The 17433-nt window shown below is 43.2% G+C and overlaps 3 protein-coding genes across 3 annotated transcripts; 1 reads left to right on the top strand and 2 right to left on the bottom strand.

Annotated features, from left to right (window-relative positions):
- Positions 1–418: 418 nt before the first annotated feature.
- Positions 419–8688, bottom strand: rtf1 (RTF1 homolog, Paf1/RNA polymerase II complex component). Its single transcript, XM_069711557.1, has 18 exons — positions 8531–8688; positions 7177–7287; positions 6935–7085; positions 5390–5591; positions 5146–5263; positions 4854–4965; positions 4631–4769; positions 4368–4545; positions 3510–3592; positions 3318–3405; positions 3130–3237; positions 2961–3038; positions 2558–2679; positions 2361–2418; positions 2198–2275; positions 2001–2102; positions 1802–1916; positions 419–1518 (listed from the first exon to the last, which is right to left on the bottom strand). The coding sequence occupies exons 1-18, from the start codon at positions 8612–8614 to the stop codon at positions 1412–1414; spliced, it is 2034 nt and encodes a 677-aa protein (XP_069567658.1). The 5' UTR covers positions 8615–8688; the 3' UTR covers positions 419–1411.
- A 286-nt stretch (positions 8689–8974) lies between these two features.
- Positions 8975–13713, top strand: ndufaf1 (NADH:ubiquinone oxidoreductase complex assembly factor 1). Its single transcript, XM_069711559.1, is given in 6 exon segments — positions 8975–9242; positions 11619–11711; positions 11714–12160; positions 12813–12998; positions 13194–13268; positions 13360–13713. Coding segments are annotated over 5 exon segments (915 nt in total). The 5' UTR covers positions 8975–9242; positions 11619–11645; the 3' UTR covers positions 13501–13713.
- A 92-nt stretch (positions 13714–13805) lies between these two features.
- On the bottom strand, positions 13806–17161 carry nusap1 (nucleolar and spindle associated protein 1). Its single transcript, XM_069711558.1, has 11 exons — positions 16985–17161; positions 16767–16853; positions 16498–16674; positions 16143–16314; positions 15919–16008; positions 15714–15826; positions 15439–15614; positions 14693–14814; positions 14481–14597; positions 14259–14376; positions 13806–14173 (listed from the first exon to the last, which is right to left on the bottom strand). The coding sequence occupies exons 1-11, from the start codon at positions 17057–17059 to the stop codon at positions 14086–14088; spliced, it is 1335 nt and encodes a 444-aa protein (XP_069567659.1). The 5' UTR covers positions 17060–17161; the 3' UTR covers positions 13806–14085.
- Between the last annotated feature and the right edge of the window lie 272 nt (positions 17162–17433).

Below are 17433 nucleotides of genomic sequence, written 5' to 3' on the forward strand. Positions count from 1 at the left end.
CCCAAGTATTATCGTTTCAAAACATTTGTTTGAGAATGAAAAATACACCTCATTAAGAAAATTAGTCCCTTTAAAAAGTTAATGTTGTTTTCAAAATAAAAGACAAAGTATATAACAAAAAAGAGAGCACTTCCGTTTCCTCAATTCCAAACCTTTATTTTAGAATAAAAATACACCTCATTATAATAATTAAAAAAAAATTTTTTTTAAAAAAGCTAATGAAAACTGTAGTTATGGATTCAGTCTTAACTGCAGCCTAATAAAATTTAATTTGAGCAGAAGTGACACTAACAAGGAAAAAAAATATATATTTTAGTCGGGTTCGTTAAGTCACATCCATATATCTTAGACAGATAAAACAACACAGCTGGTCTTGTGTCTCATCTGTACCTTAAAAAAACAGACACCGACACAGAAGTTATGAAACAGTGCCTCTTTATTTTTTCCGCACTCACTCAAAAATGCATATTTACATGGCATGCCACACCAATACAGGAACTGACTATGGACACAATCGAGAACACGAAGAATCTGCTCTGGGAGTTTACGGAAGGGGGAGTTTATCCCCTCAACGACCAACCGAGAGAAAACAGAAATGAAGCAACACTTTATTTTTAATTTTCAAGCCGGCCAGCCATAGAAAAGAGTTCCTCTTAAATCAGGTCGTTTCAAAGACTTAAAAAGTGATAAATGTCCAGCTGGCTGAACTTTTCACGTTCAAGGTCATCTACGCTCTGCGAAAAGAAACACGAGTCTGCTCGAATACAGGGCAGACTGCGCGGGGCAGATGATCACACATTTAGGGCAGGAAAAAGATTTACAACATCAATTAATTGCTGACGAGGACAAACTGGCCAACTCCGTTAGAAGTCCGGTAATTTCAAAATGCCTCAACAGACTAAATCTTCTAAGATAGTGTCCTTGTTCAAGGTGATAATCCAATGAGTCTTTTACAAAAAAAAAAAAAAAATAACCCAAACAGGAGTGGAACCCAGAAGATCCAGAAGAGGGAAGAGAAGTTAAATACATTAAAAAAAAAAACACAAAAAAAAACATAACTCTGTATACGAGTTTGTCTGTGATAATGCAAAAAAAACCAAAAAAAACCAGCGGACTTCTGGACTAGTCGCTTCCAAGAGAGATCCTGGGAGAGAGTCTTCGTTCAATCAGTATTTCCTCTGTTTGGATGAACAGTCTGTAGTAGGAACATTCAAACACATGTCCTCCGGGAGCCATTCACACACACACACCCTTTCTCTCAAACACGCACGCACGCGCGCACGCACACACACACACACACACACACACACACACACACACACACACACACACACACTCTCTCTCGCTCTCTCTCTCTCCTGCACAACCGATTTCACATGCAACATGGTTTCTGAATGAGGGACCTGCTGCATCAGATCAGGCCCCTCCTCTTCTTGTAGTCCTCCAGGTTGAGGGACCTGCGGGGGGCGCCGTCCTTCACCGGCAGTGCGTTGGAGCTCACGGACAGAGACTTGGCCTCTGCAGAGGAGGAGAGCAAAATCACACATTAGAGTTGCAGCGCTGCATTTTTTTTTTGTGACAGTTGCGATCAGAGAAGTTTGATTTAGTGTTTTTCCCTCAAAAAATGGTGATGTCATTTGTGGAGTTTTAAGTGATTTTGTTGTCATAAACAATTTTTTTAAACAAAAAAAGAGTAATATGTAATCACTTCCTGTGATAATAATCCTGCTGCAGTGACCAAGCAGAACATCCTTCCATGTGAAGTGCATCATAAAAACACGCAGCGGTCGAACCGTCTCACCTGCGTTGGGAACCTGGAGGTCAATTTTCACGTCGAAATCATGAACTTTGAAGAGGTCTTCTGAGAGGTCAGTGTTTGGCCTGCTGACATCTTTGTCTTTCGGGTTTAATGGATCCTACGACACACAGGACAAAAAAAAAGCTAGAAGAACTGCTTGAGGGTAAAAACCGTCAGGCTGGACAGGGAGCTTCCCGCTTACCAGTTTGTTCTTGTCTGCACTCGACTGATCGGCGGCAGACCCGGAGCCATACTTCTGGTTCAGGTGAGCGAGGATGGCTGCGTGGACCGACGGGTCTCTGGCCTGCAGGACGAGGAGCAGAGGGACGGATCAGATCACGTATATCTGACCTTTAAGGGAATAAAAGCATCTGGCAGATACCTAAAACAACAACTTACATTGGACACCATGGTGGGTTTACACTGTCTTCTAGTGAACGGGTCCATTTGTTGGTTTTTGGCGTTTTGTCCTTCAGCCTATTAGAATATAAAAGCATATTTCCCTTTAACAGGTGAGGAGGATCACAGGTGTCCAAGCAGATGTGCGAAGGAGGACACTCACCACCAGAGCTTTCTCAGACTCAACGATGTTCCAGCTTCTGTTCCTCTGATTAATGTAGCTGTAGTAGTGAAACAGACATTTACATTACGATTTTAAAAACAACTTCTTCTCTGATTCCAGTACACCCCCTCCCCCCCCCACCACCACCACCACCCCTTCCTCCTCCTCCTCCTGAGGGGTTTCCACATGTCGTGTACCTGATGGCAGAGATGTTTTTGGTCCTCTGTCGGTCCAGTGCTTCAGCTCTTTCCTCCAGTTCGTTCAGCTCATCCTGGATCACCTTCACTTTGTCCCCATCTCCGCTCTCTTCTGCCATGGCCTTCAATCACACAGAGAAAACGCAAATTTAGAGGGACTACACATTCAAGTACAAATCTGTGCCAGCTGCTGTCAGAGTGTGTGTTCAGGATGTTTGTAGGACAGTCATTAGAATACATAAAAATAAAAATAAATAAAAAAATCCCCCTTTATTTCCCATATTTCTGCTAGCACCTGGTTGCAATGTGTTACTCCCGTCACAAGGTGGCAGTAATACACTTAAAAAACATTTTCTGAGTTGGAACAGAAGCAGTGATTTAAAAAAAAAAAAAAATTGTTTACCTTGTCTTTGAGTAACTGTGTTTTCTTCATGGCGTAGTTTGGAGGTGCTTTTCGGAACCGGTCCTTCTCCTTCACAATCTGCAGAGAGTTCAGAGAAAAGAGGATGAGCTGCCGTTGGTGAAACACGAGGACAGAGAGATCAGTGAACGTCCAGCGGGGACAGACGTACGTCTTCGATGTCTTTGTCGTTGAATTTGTAGTTCAGAGCCTCTTTGATGGACTGCTCCTTCTTAGTGATCTCGTCCAGAGTTGGTACCTGCATTGTGGCAACTATCATCTGCACCACAGGAAGCCAACACGTGAAACTCAAAAACACACATCTAACTGAACGTTTCAACTCGTTTTAAATCCACTTACCGCCTCCTTCCACTTCATGAATTCACTTTCAGTGAACTCTTGATTTGATACAAACTCCAGCCTGAAAACCCGAGTGTCGCCTCCATGCCTGAAGAATATTCACAACATATTGTGGATCAGGAATAATCAATGAAAACTAATTCTTCATGAGCTATATTAATATGTTTATTACATCTGCGATAGAACACCTACCTTAACTGTAATCCCTTGTTTGTTCGCGTTGATCCAAGCTGGTAAACCTTCGCCGTCTCGACTACATCCACGATTTCAGCAACCTTCAACAAGAAGGAAGGAATAAAGTTAAATTAAATATTTACTTTATTAAATCTACTTCTTCAATATCACCATCATATCAGGAAATCACAGTCTTGTGATCACAATAATGAACAAAAATTCAAGCAATCTGCAATATTTGCTTTTCCTCAAAACCTGTCGTCAACAGAAGCTCTGCTGAAAGTATTACATCATAAATTATCCTTTCAAAATAAAACAGACTTTATTAACAAAACTAAGTGTTTGTTTCCAACCACCGAGGCTCCGCCCCCTCTCCTCTCACCATCAAAACAAACTGCTGCTAGCTGACCTGACGACAGGAAGTGACAGGGTTTGTGGGAAATGTGGTCTTATGATGGGAATGCGGAATATGTTAAATAAGTTTTCTCACTTCCAGCTGTAAGAGACTGAACTTTGTTTTAGTGTTGAATGGATGTGATGTAAAGCTCCTATTTTGACAGCAGATGAAGTCTTTGTGTTCTATATTTGGCACAGACTGTCTGTTGTGGAAAGATACTTTTAGACACTTTTTAACGCTTTGAGCCCCAAAACAGAAAGAAAAACAGAGTACAGGTCAGATATTTCTGTGATGTGCAGCAGAATTATTATCACAGGAAGTCAGTAGATGTTACTCTTTAGCAGGTAGTTAATAAAAAGAAAGCCTTTAAAAAAAAAAAAAAAAAATTTAACGCAAAAAAAAAAATCAATCAAAACTCCAGAAATTACATTTTTGATCAAAACGTGTCTGACATAAAGAAACCCAGAAGCTTCTCTCACCCTGTAAACTGGTTTGCTGCTGCTGTTTCCGATCCCTATCCTCACAAAGCAGCCGGTCACCGTCTTAGCGAAGAAGGGCATGTGGCACCAGCGCTCCAGCTTGTGTCTGGACAGGCGGACCCGGTTCAGCTCATCTGGAAGTGACACTGGCTGCGACTTGGGCGGAGTCTCCTCTTTCCTGTGGGTGGCACCAAATCCAGACATTTAGTTGAAGTCAGGAGAAAAAAAAGAGTCTCACCGCGGTGAACGCTTCAGATACTCACTCGTCGTCATCGTAGGACGATGAACGTGAACTCCGGTCGCTTTTGACCGATGACTTGTCGTCGTCCTCTTCCTCCTCCTCCTCGTCGTCGGAGTAAACCTCGCTGGTCTTCAGGGGCTGACGTTTGGCCAGCAGTTCGGCTGCGGAGAGGCGAAAACGTCAGCGTTCAGAGTCGACCGAACTGTCGCAACGACCTCGCAGTGAAATCAGTGAAATCCACCGACCTGTTTTGTTCTTCTTCTTCTCGCGCTCGGCCTTCAGCTCCTCCATCGCCTGAGACTTCTTATCCAGCTTCTCGTCACGTTTGGATCGTCTCTCCTTGTTGTGTGACATGACCTGGAGACGGATGGAGATCACAACGACACATGAAGACAAACGCAGGATGAGGAAGAGGAGTGATGATGTCAACTCGTTTAATCTCCAACACGACTCTCAGGATCGAAGCACGCCGACCCACATCATCATCACACCATATCTGTCTGATATTCTTTCTGAAGCCTCTGAAACGGAACTCACCACTTGTGTGTCTTGAACCTGAGATAGTTTCCTCTTTTCTTGCTCTTCCTCCTGCTTCTTCTTCTTCTCCTCTTTCTCTTTCTTCTTTGCCGTCTTCAGCTTCTTCTTGATTTCAAACCTTGAGAAACAAACATCCTCATTTGTCTTTGTTCGATCTGTCCATCTCTAAAATCTTTCTTATTTGGTAAAAACAAACTATAAAAGCAAAATTTAAAAAAAAGTGTCATCTTTCGTTGGACCTCACCGTCTCTTGAGCACCTCTCTCTTCTCAATCCTGTTGAAGAGCTCCTGCTCCCTCTCCTTCTCCGTCATCTGCTCCAGACGAGCTCTGTCCTCGGCGTCGCCCATCAGGTCGTCGTCGTAGCCGTCCCTGAACACCTCGTCCTCGGAGGAGTCCGAGTCGGAGCTGGAGGATGAGCTGTTGCTCTCCGAATCGGACACCTCGCCTGAAATGTTTTTTTTAAAGAATAATTAATCAGATTTCAAACCCGATCATCCCGAGACCTTCAGAAAGTCTGTTGCAGGATTTAAAATTACGTTTGAAGTGATGCAAGCTGAGGAATCCAGTGTTTCTGTTTATAACTTTATGTCATTAATAACAACCTCCTGCAGCTGTTTCACAATAAAAGTGCTCAGGTAACACAATGCATTCATCAAAGAGGTCAGCGCTGGCCGAGATAACAGCTTCCAGGATAACTCTCAGTTTGGGCATCTTTTTAATGCTCTAAATATAGCAGGCCGTCCTGGAAGGTAAACGGACTTTACTGCATTCTGCTGTTTTGTTTCACTGAGGAGGAAATCAGGTCGCGGCAGCTCATATCACAAAGCAAAAATGTTGATTATGCGGGCAGACTTCTGCATTAAAGCAACATTATTTGGCTTTTGTTATATTTCTGACTGAACAGCTGCGCAGTCTTTTTCTGTGTGTAGAACGTAGGAGGATCTATTAGCAACAATGGAATATAATATCCATAGTTGTTTTAATTGGTGTAAAATCACCTGAAATTAAAAACTGTTTTGTTTTCTGTGCCTGACAATGAGCCCTTATCATCGACGTCCTGACGTGTTTCTACAAAGAGCCCCGAAGGGACAAACCAAGCACGCAAAACATGCAGCTATAGTCGACTCTCCTGCACGCACCGACGGGGAGAGCGAGGCGCCTGCAATCTGCAGCGTCTCCACTAGATGCCACTAAATCCTACACGCTCCTCGTGACTTAAACTATGTGCAAAATCTGCTCCATAATTAATCCCCCTTTGTTTTGTTTGCACAATATGTCTAATTAAAAGATTGTATGTGGGTGCATTTAAAAAAAGTTAACAAGCCGGGGAATAAAAGCAGCTTTAACCATGTGGCAGCTACAGCCTCTTTAAACACGACTGATATTATTAGGACCCAAAATAAAAAGTGTAAATTAAAAGGCAATTCAATTATTTATGAGGCAGTGAGTCAACATTGTTCCCTGAAGTGTTTCCTATGTGTAAGAACATGTTATTTTTTTTTTTAACACTTTATTTAAAATAATAAAAAGGGTTGTTGTCTGAGGGCTCTTTTAAAAAAAAATCATGGCTGGATTAGATTCCAGGTTTTCTATAAAGGTGCAGTAAACAGCAGATTAGGCACCACGCTGTGTGCCAACTGGGATAACAGCGGATGAGTGAGTGAGTCATGTAATCCAGACACCTGATGTGTGACCTACAGTTCATCGCATGTCTGCACCTTCTGCTTTGCAATTTATGAATCTGAGGTCATCTGAACTTTTGTCATGCATGGCTGAGAGGACACGTACCCTCCTCCGGTGCAGAGCTCTCAGCTGAGCTGTCTCCATCTGAGCTGCCGGACGCTGTCGCTTTGTTCACCTTCTTCTTCGCTGCGTTCTTCTTCTCCGACCCTTTCCCCGGCTTCACCTTCTTTTTGCCTTTGGTGCCGCCCACAGTCCACTAAACAGAGGAGGGAAAAGTTCACTTCTGGTCATACAGCAGCGGAGGCTTCTCTTGTGCCAGATGTGTCCTGAAGTGAAATAAGTCGTACCTCATCATCGCTGTCGGACGTCTCAGAGTCGGTCGATGCTGCTGGTTTGTTAACAGGTTCTTCCTGCTCACCTGAATCCACCCGCTTCCTCTTTGCCAGAGACAACAACTCCTGAAAGCAACAGCACATCAACACGATTCAGAAGGAGCACCCAGAGAAACCAGAAATACAAACATGAGCGGAGGTCTCTCAGTATAGGTGTGAATGAGCTTAAAATGTGTGGAAGATGTACTGCGACACAGCTTTTCAAGCCACTTACAGAGGTGGATTCAGATTTACAGTAAAATCATCTTCTATTAGAAATAAAGTAGGAACAGCAACACGTGTTTAAACAGCTTCTAAATTACCTCTACTGTCACTGACTAACAACAGCAGTTGTGCATTTCTGTTTAGCAGCCGGCCGTTTTTCACCAGTAAAATTAATTGTGACCAGTACTAATGATGGACCAGCGATATGAGAAGCTTTTTAACTTTCACATTCATACAGTCTGTAATTGTTTGCCAGCTGTACTTTCTGTATGTATCAACTGTGCAGCTTTCAACTTTGTTCATGTGTTTAATTTCTGTGTAATTGTCTATTATTATAGTACGTACAATATGCCGCTCTGCTGCCAGTACACCTGAACGTGTTTGTGATTGGTCAGGTGATGCAAACCCCGCCCCCTTTTAAAAGAACGTACCTGGATTAAAAAAAACTCGGGGTCGAAAACCAGCTTCGTGTGAAGCGATTATGTTTATTAGTTTTAATTAAACAAGAGAACAGAAAGATGAACCCGTGTGTGTTGAAGCTGCAGGCTTCAGGTCAGCCGAGCTGCACGAACCAGCTCTTGTTTGACAACAACACCGTAAACAGGGCTTCAGGTCTCTGCGCCCATGACGTCATTCAGGAGATAGAGTTTAAGCTGAACGATGTAGCCCGACAACAACTACGGCCTCAGTTTTCACCAAAATACGTCCCATTCACCATTGGCCTGACCGCTAACAAACAAAACCCCCATCAGGACACGACCGTAGCCGAGCAGCTCACTACTCGGAACCAGCCGGAGGCCCGTGGCGCGGCAATATAATACTGCATGAAGCCAGTACACCTCGTAATGTAACCTTAACGGTTAGCTTCACTTGGCTAACTGATTCTGTCCAACCTCACACCCTCCACTGAGTTGGATACCCAACAGAAACACTTGAGACATACACTTACATTATGTTCTCGTAGGAACGGTGTGTTTAGTCGATAAGGAAATGAGTGTAAATAAAACAGGCCCACTCTCAACCAGTTAGCATACATTAGCTTCACCTTAAAACGGCTGACAACTTAAGTGCACTCCTGTTGGAAATCAGAAAAACGCACACCTACCTGGTCTAAATTATCGTCGCTAGCACTGTCCTCAGAGTCGGAGTCAATCACGACTCGACCTTTCCGCTTCTTGACGTTCACCATGATTAGCTGCACGGCTAACCTACTAGCTGCCCCTGTGTCGTCTAAATGTTCTAGGCTAGCCGCTGCTGCTACCTAGCCACACAAAGGCAGAACTGAGCATGCGCGTTCACGTTTGATACCATAGTTACCGCAAGGAGTTTACATCCTTTTTCTTAGCTTAAAAAAAACAAACAAAAAACACAATTGTGTGTGTGCGCTTCTTATATAGATAATTCGTAAAATAATATTAGAATCAAATAAATCAATAGACATACAATTGAATTAACAGACATGTGAAAACTGATAGTTAGCAGAGGGGAACTGCATATCTACAGAAAGTGCGTCAGTCAGAACAGCAATCATTGGTGCACCAAAGCTGCGTTCAAGATCCACGATGATTGACGCGGTCACTGTTCTATGCCCGTGTTGTTCTATCTGAATGTATGCTGGACACAGCTCGAACACTTCCGCTGTGTGGACCTGAACAACCTTGGATCCGTACAAGCGAGGTCGCGAGCAGTTTATAAGCTGTTTTTACTTCTATAACAGAGCTTCATCTTGATATTTTAATGACGTATGTAAGATCGTTGCAAACTCCCGCGGTCCGCTGAAGCACCCAGCAGGTTTCAACTGCTGCAGCGCGGTCACAGTAAGTGGAAACGCATTGTGCTTCCTGTGCTGCCTTTTTCACCGTATTATGGTTTCAGAACAATTTTGTAAATATTTTTTACCAGTGTCGTGAGAAATTCATTTTCTTAATAGAAGTGTATAAATTAATGATAAATGCCATTCAAAAGCTAGAGTGACAAAAACCGCTATAACTGTTGTTTAAGACTGGAACATGTTTTTCTGATGTCAGATAACGTGTGACATGCTGTCACCATTACATAAACAAAAAAACATTTGTGTAACCACTAATAATGATTATGATATACTTTATTTGGATCACACTTTTCATTCCAGATATGCAGCTCAAAGTGCTTTATTGCAGGAAACAGGAAAACATGTTCAAATGTAGTTTAAAAATAAAATAAAATATATAACAGATCAAATTAAACACAAGACATCACATTAATAAAAAGTAGTTAAAATATGTATTTAATTCAGTTTAATTTAATATGATTCTATTTTTATATTTATATATTGTGCATATCTATCTATCTATCTATCTATCTATCTATCTATCTATCTATCTATCTATCTATCTACAGTGGGTACGGAAAGTATTCAGACCCCTTTAAATTTTTCACTCTTTGTTTCATTGCAGCCATTTGCTAAAATCAAAAAAGTTCATTTTATTTCTCATTAATGTACACTCAGCACCCCATCTTGACAGAAAAAAAAACAAATGTAGAAATTTGTGCAAATTTATTAAAAAAGAAAAACTGAAATATCACATGGTCATAAGTATTCAGACCCTTTGCTCAGTATTGAGTAGAAGCACCCTTTTGAGCTCGTACAGCCATGAGTCTTCTTGGGAATGATGCAACAAGCTTTTCACACCTGGATTTGGGGATCCTCTGCCATTCTTCCTTGCAGATCCTCTCCAGTTCCGTCAGGTTGGATGGTGAACGTTGGTGGACAGCCATTTTCAGGTCTCTCCAGAGATGCTCAATTGGGTTTAGGTCAGGGCTCTGGCTGGGCCAGTCAAGAATGGTCACAGAGTTGTTCCGAAGCCACTCCTTTGTTATTTTAGCTGTGTGCTCAGGGTCATTGTCTTGTTGGAAGGTGAACCTTCGGCCCAGTCTGAGGTCCAGAGCACTCTGGAAGAGGTTTTCTTCCAGGATATCTCTGTACTTGGCCGCATTCATCTTTCCTTCAATTGCAACCAGTCGTCCTGTCCCGGCAGCTGAAAAACACCCCCATAGCATGATGCTGCCACCACCATGTTTCACTGTTGGGATTGTATTGGGCAGGTGATGAGCAGTGCCTGGTTTTCTCCACACATACCGCTTAGAATTAACGCCAAAAAGTTCAATCTTGGTCTCATCAGACCAGAGAATCTTATTTCTCATAGTCTGGGAGTCCTTCATGTGTTTTTTGGCAAACTCTATGCGGGCTTTCATATGTCTTGCACTGAGGAGAGGCTTCCGTCGGGCCACTCTGCCATAAAGCCCCGACTGGTGGAGGGCTGCAGTGATAGTTGACTTTGTGGAACTTTCTCCCATCTCCCTACTGCATCTCTGGAGCTCAGCCACAGTGATCTTTGGGTTCTTCTTTACCTCTCTCACCAAGGCTCTTCTCCCACAATTGCTCAGTTTGGCTGGACGGCCAGGTCTAGGAAGAGTTCTGGTCGTCCCAAACTTCTTCCATTTAAGGATTATGGAGGCCACTGTGCTCTTAGGAACCTTGAGTGCTGCAGAAATTATTTTGTAACCTTGGCCAGATCTGTGCCTTGCCACAATTCTGTCTCTGAGCTCCTTGGACACTTTCTTCGACCTCATGATTCTCATTTGCTCTGACATGCACTGTGAGCTGTAAGGTCTTATATAGACAGGTGTGTGCCTTTCCTAATCAAGTCCAATCAGTTTAATTAAACACAGCTGGACACCAATGAAGGAGTAGAACCATCTCAAGGAGGATCAGAAGAAATGGACAGCATGTGAGTTAAATATGAGTGTCACAGCAAAGGGTCTGAATACTTATGACCATGTGATATTTCAGTTTTTCTTTTTTAATAAATTTGCACAAATTTCTACATTTCTGTTTTTTTCTGTCAAGATGGGGTGCTGAGTGTACATTAATGAGAAATAAAATGAACTTTTTTGATTTTAGCAAATGGCTGCAATGAAACAAAGAGTGAAAAATGTAAAGGGGTCTGAATACTTTCCTGTATTTAGAATGAATCAGAACAGGCACAGTAGTGCAAAAAATTCAACTCCAATCATAAGAGATTCCTCTAAAAACAAAACATATGTTGCAGCAGTGTGAATTGTGGTATCTTCTACCAAATAATTATACAAAGAATATTAAAGGAAATTATTAAATAACTCACCCTCTAACCTCACCATGTGATGTATCCCAGCAGTAAATCCTCTGGATCGTCGCTGACATGTCGCTGCCGAAGATCACACGATTCCCTCCGCTGAGGCTGCTGAGCTCCATCCACCATCATCATCATCCTCCTCCTTCCTTCCCTCCACCACTCCTCTCACGGTGCCGAGGAGAGCTGTGATCCAGGGCGAGTACCGGCGGCCCGGTCAGCCCAACGACGACAACAAGATTAAGATTAACTTTGACTTCTGGAAGGGTGTGACGGGGATAAAGAGGCACTTCGCTCTGCTGAAGAAGGAGTTCAGTGACCGCTGGGTCGGTCCAGAGGGGAAACCCATCCTGGAGCACATGCTGGAGCAGAACCGGGTCATGTGGGAGTTCAGGGGCCCCGAGAGCCTGGAGGAGTGGACGGTGTCCTCCGATCACGAGATAGGAGGCCAAAGTAAAGTGTACCTGAAGCTGGGCAAGAACAATAACACCTGTTTCCTGTACGGGACTCTGAGCTCGACTCCCCCACGAGACGGAGAAACGCGATACAGCGGATACTGCAGCATGCGCTCCAAGCAGCCGCTGGTGAGGGACCTCATAAACCTCCTTTTCTTTTAGTTTGTGGACTCGTATGTTCTCTTCTCATCAGGTTGGAGGGTTAAGTGGATCCAGGGTACTAAATTTAAAGCATATCTACACCCGAATTTTATTCTTTGGCACTTTAAATTCCATTAAAACAGGCTCACATGGTCATTTCAGATTTAGTACCAGACATGTGTTGCTGCATCTGCATGGAGCGTTTTTTTCCACTCCAGCATAAAAATCCAGAAACTATAGATTAAGACTTTATTAATCCCACAGTGGGGAAATTTAGTCACAGCAGCAGAGAAAAAAAAAAAAAAAGTGCACACAATATGAGAAAAATGTACAAATACGTATAAGAAACAAGATGGATACAAAATTATTATTTCAGTCTTTTTGTCTTCTTGTGGTTAAAGTTCCCTGTTGAGAGATTTCTGAGACACAAGACAATTTAAAGTATAATTTTCTACAAAAACAACAACAGATGTTTAGATGCATTCATTTCATGCTGCACAGCCCAAACATCAGGAACATCTGTACGAGCTGAATTCACTCCTCACACACAATACACCATCTGAATCTACAGACCTGCTCCTCGTCCTCCACTCTCTACTTTGTTTATTGGTACAAGTATGTAAATTCTTTTATCTCTCAGGTTTCATTTGACAGAAAAAAGCACCACGACTGGTCCAGTTTTAACACCCTGCAGCTGCGCGTGCGAGGAGATGGCCGGCCGTGGATGATCAACATCGCCGCGGAGACGTACTTCTCCCACCAGAAAGACGACATCTACAACTACTTCCTGTACACCAGGGGGGGACCCTACTGGCAGGACGTTAAGGTGAGATAAAACGGCAAAATAAACTCTTTTTAGAAATAATTTCCAGGTGTGATTGGAAGGTTCTGCCGAGAGATGCTATAAAACGTGTCCAGAGAACTTTTAAAAAGCTCCACGTGAAGTGTAAATCTGTGAATTTACTTTACTCCGACTTTAAGGAATAGAACACTGATGAACTCGTGTGTCCCTCATCTGCAGATTCCTTTCTCCAAGTTCTTCCTCACACATCGAGGGAGGATACAGGACGACCAGCACCCCCTGTGGCTGGACAAGGTAGTGCAAAGAGTCACACGAGTTCCACCTGTCAGCAGACCTGCATCATCACCCGGAGATGGTTACTAACATGTTTACTGGATGTTTACAGATAAACAGCATCGGGTTCACCTTGGGAGACAAAGCAGACGGTCCGTTCCAGCTCGAGATCGACTTCATCGGTGTCTGCAAGGATTACGCACACACTGAGGAGTTTGCCTACGAGGTCTACAAGAGGAATCCCGAAGTTTAAACGGCCGCAAAACTTTGTGGTTTCTCGTGGACGTACTGTGAACACTTAAAAACAAACACATGTTCTCAATTTCACGGCTGAAGGAGACAAACACAATATTTCAGTTCCAGGAGGATATTTAAGATGATTGTGCTGCTCTTTCACAACAAAATCAAGTCAGTCCTGCATTTACCGTCATCACAACATCATCAACAATACAAATACTTTCAACGTGCAAGTCTCTTTTTTTTTTTTTAAAATCTATTAAAAAAAAAAAAAACTACAACAGACAGGGAATCCATTCAGGTCAGTGTCTCTTTTATATCAGTTTCCCCTCCCAAAAACATGTAAAAACAAAGCATTTCAATTTTATATAAAGAACAAAATCATAAATTTCAAATGCAGCTAAGCAGGAAAGACTTTCTAAACATTGAAACAACAAATGAAAGCATCATTCGGAGCTAAAAGGCAGTTAAACAAAGTCAAACCTAAAACTTGGGAACAGAGAGGAGACGTACGACTCGTCTTCTTTCCTACGACAGTCGAGCTGCAGACGGTGAAATATTTACACTGAACAACAAGCTGTACAAAACAAGCAGAAGGTGTTTACATCATGGCGAGGCCTCGTCGAGCTCCGAGCAGGTTTTCTTTCTTCTGCTTCCGGTTCTCCTTTTGTTTGGTTCTCCTCTCGTCCCTGAAGGAGGAACGAGACATTCATGAGGGACACTGCAAAGAAGAAACTGGAACTGAAGATTTATTGATATCAGCGCGAGACTCACCTCGACTGGACTTTGTGCTGTTTGTAGTTTTCCTGGTGCGCGTTTGTTTGTTTGTCGTTTGTTTGTTTGTCGTTTGCAGCAGTGTTATCTTTACTCTCTACAAATGGCTTCAGTTTCCCTATTTAAAAAAAACACAATTTAAAAAAAACTAAACACATCAGTTCTCCGTCCGGCCTTCTGACACCGTCTCATGTAAACAGGAAGTGGCGACGAGTTTCGTACCTTTATGGGGCTTGTAGGTGAGAGGTCGCGATAGACTGGCCTTCAGGTCAAAGTTGGGGGTCTTCTGTGCTCCGGGGGTTTGCAAGGTGCTTGTGTTGCCGGTGAAAACAAACGGTCCTTTCAGAGGGAAACGACGAGTCATCCTCACAGTGTGCACGCATATGAATAAATCAATCCAGACGTGATTCCTGGGGTTGAAAGGTCATAAGTACCTGCAGTTTTTGTAGCAGTGGTCTGTCTCCGAGGCGTGCTGGAGGTCACGCAGGGCGACATGCGGGCCGGAGTCTTTATCAAGGACTTCTTGTGCTCGTTGTCACGAGTAGCTGCTGAGAAGCTGCACACAAACACGTCGGGTTAATTTACCGTCACATTAAATACACGCAGCGGCGGTCTTTCCGTGTGGAAGTTTGCATGTTCCGCCTGTTCGGGTTTTCTGCAGCTGCTCCGGCTTCCAACAGACATCCAAAGACATGCATGTTCAGTAAACTGGTCTGTAGATGTGAGTGTGAATGGTAGTCTGTCTTTCTGTGATGGACTGGTGAGCTGTCCATGTGCACCCTGCCTCCACCCAAAATCACCTGGATTAGATCCCCCCACCCCCACCCCGTCGTGACCTTGTTCAGGTACAAATATCAGGGTTTTCTCTGGTTTCTGGAGGTCTTAGTCGCCGTGGTAGCAGTGCGGGGAATTATGTCTCTAAAAACCGCATAGTCACATAATTTATTATGACTATACTTATTTTAAAATGCACCGTCTGCCATGAAAATAAGACGTTTTTAACGGTATTGAAACAATGGATGATGGATGGATGGACATTAAATAGACTTTATTTCCATTTTATGTGCCTCCCTGTGTCACCACCACTTCACCAACAAATGACTGGTTTTATGGCGAAGTTAGAGGTTAAAAAGAAATAATTTCTTCTCCTCACAAAGGCCCGAAGAAGACAGAGACTCACCGAACGTTGATCCTGCGCGTGGAGAGGACAGACGGTCTGAAGGGAACGTCTTCCTTCCCGGCTGGTTTGTTCGGAGGAGCTTTACTCGCCGAGAGTAACGTTTGTCTGCGTTTTTCCTCGGCCGCTTTCTTATTCACCGGGACGGGGCTGAACACGGTGGCACGGGTCGGATTCATCTTTTGTGGGATACATGGACACATGCAGGTTATCTCCAATGTAATCAATATTTAACGGACTAAATTAAAGTTCACTTAAAGATAGTTCAGCAGGAGCACTTTCTGTTCTTTGACTGGATTCTTGTAGGTCTCCATCTGCTTCGTCTTGCGCTGGACATACGAATCGATGGACTCCATCTTGTTAAAATGCGCCTCGTGGAGTTTTTTGAAGTCTACACAAGAGATATATTTTACAAATATTACTTTAAAAAAAGGACACAGGAAGGAAGGGGGAGAGGAAAAAAAGAAAAGACAGAAAACGTACTCGGAGTGATGGGCTTCAACGGCTTCTTCTTCTGCAGGAGACCGTTGTAACGAGGGATTTTACCAGCTTTGGCCACTTTTGGTTCTTTTTCTGGACACAGACATTTAAAATATATGTAAAAACAAGCCTATATTTCATCATAACTTAATGTCAGAGTGCAGCGCATCTTAAAGATAGCAGCGACACAGAGGCATCAGAAGAAATCCAGTTTCATCATCACTGACCTGCATCACCGTTCATGAGTGCTTCATCCTTCACATCAGACTGCTGCTGCTCACCGACAGACGTCTTCAGAGGCTCGGCTGCAGGTTTGTCAGAATCCTTGGAGGACACCTTTCTCTTCTTAGCACCTCGAGGATTGCAGGGGGCCCTCGATGCATCCACTTCGGTGTCACCCTTAGGAGGAACAACAGCAGTTTAAGTCTTTAAACCTAATTAATACTAAGAAGAATGCAACACAAATGACCCTGTGCAGAAGGACTAAGGTACATACTGAAGTATGCACAGAAAATAAACGTGTATTTCTTCCTAATGGAAGCTGCATTAGATGGTATTTAGTTGTAGTTCTGCTTGTGTTACCTCTGCAGCCTCCGAGGGCTTCTCGCCATCACACTCAGTCCCTGCTGCAGCATCAGAGAGCTTCCTTTTGGCACCGTTTCCTTTGCCCCGACGCGTGTTCACAAACACAGCGGTGCTGGAAACCTCCTGAGAGGCGTCTCCATCCTTGGTAGCAGCAGTGCCATCACTGGCGTGTCCCTGGAGCAGCAGTACGACACGCACACATCAGATACCGACATAAATGCTATTGATTGGCATTAATACAGCAGTACGGATGAAGAGTAGGTTACCTGCTGCCCTTCCTCCTCCTTGTCCCCCTCCATGTTGTTGTTTTCTTGCTGATAATGCTGCTTTATGGCTTTCAGGAGTTTGTCGGCCTGTTATTGAAAAATAAAAGTCAGTTTTTGAATGTGTGCTAACGTTAGCAACCACTGAGCTACTGTTAGCGAAGAAGAAGCCTCAACACTGTCTGAATAGTATCACTTGTTTTAAAGCGAGAAGCTCCTACCTTCACGTTTGCTTTCAGTCCGAGCTCTTTAGCGAGGCGTCGTAGTTCTGGATATTTCATAGAGTCAAGATCCATGTTATTGTGATAGTTTGTCCCGTTTTTTGGTTAAAACTATATCCGTTCACACGCGTCCGTTTCACTTTCAGCGCGAGCTTCTGCGACCGACGGTTAAAACTCCCTCTGATTCAAAACACAGCAGCGGGAGCCGTATGATTGGCTATTGGATTTGACCGGAAATGCTTTGCAGCCAATCAGAGACACGTGTGTTAACAGTCATTCTTAATTTCTTTTTTTTTGTTTTGTTGCTTAAACTGAATTTGAACAACGTATTTATTTTTTACATTATGGTTGTTTTTTTTTCAATTAAAAACTTACCAAAAATATTATTTGAATAAATAGACACTTTACACCACATAATGTCAGTTTTACAAACATAAAGGTTTTGAAGA

The sequence above is a fragment of the Brachyistius frenatus genome, unplaced genomic scaffold (assembly GCF_029030835.1).
Source record: "Brachyistius frenatus isolate BFR_SWC_R1_liver_20210118 unplaced genomic scaffold, ASM2903083v1 Contig_102, whole genome shotgun sequence".
NCBI lineage: Eukaryota > Metazoa > Chordata > Actinopteri > Embiotocidae > Brachyistius > Brachyistius frenatus.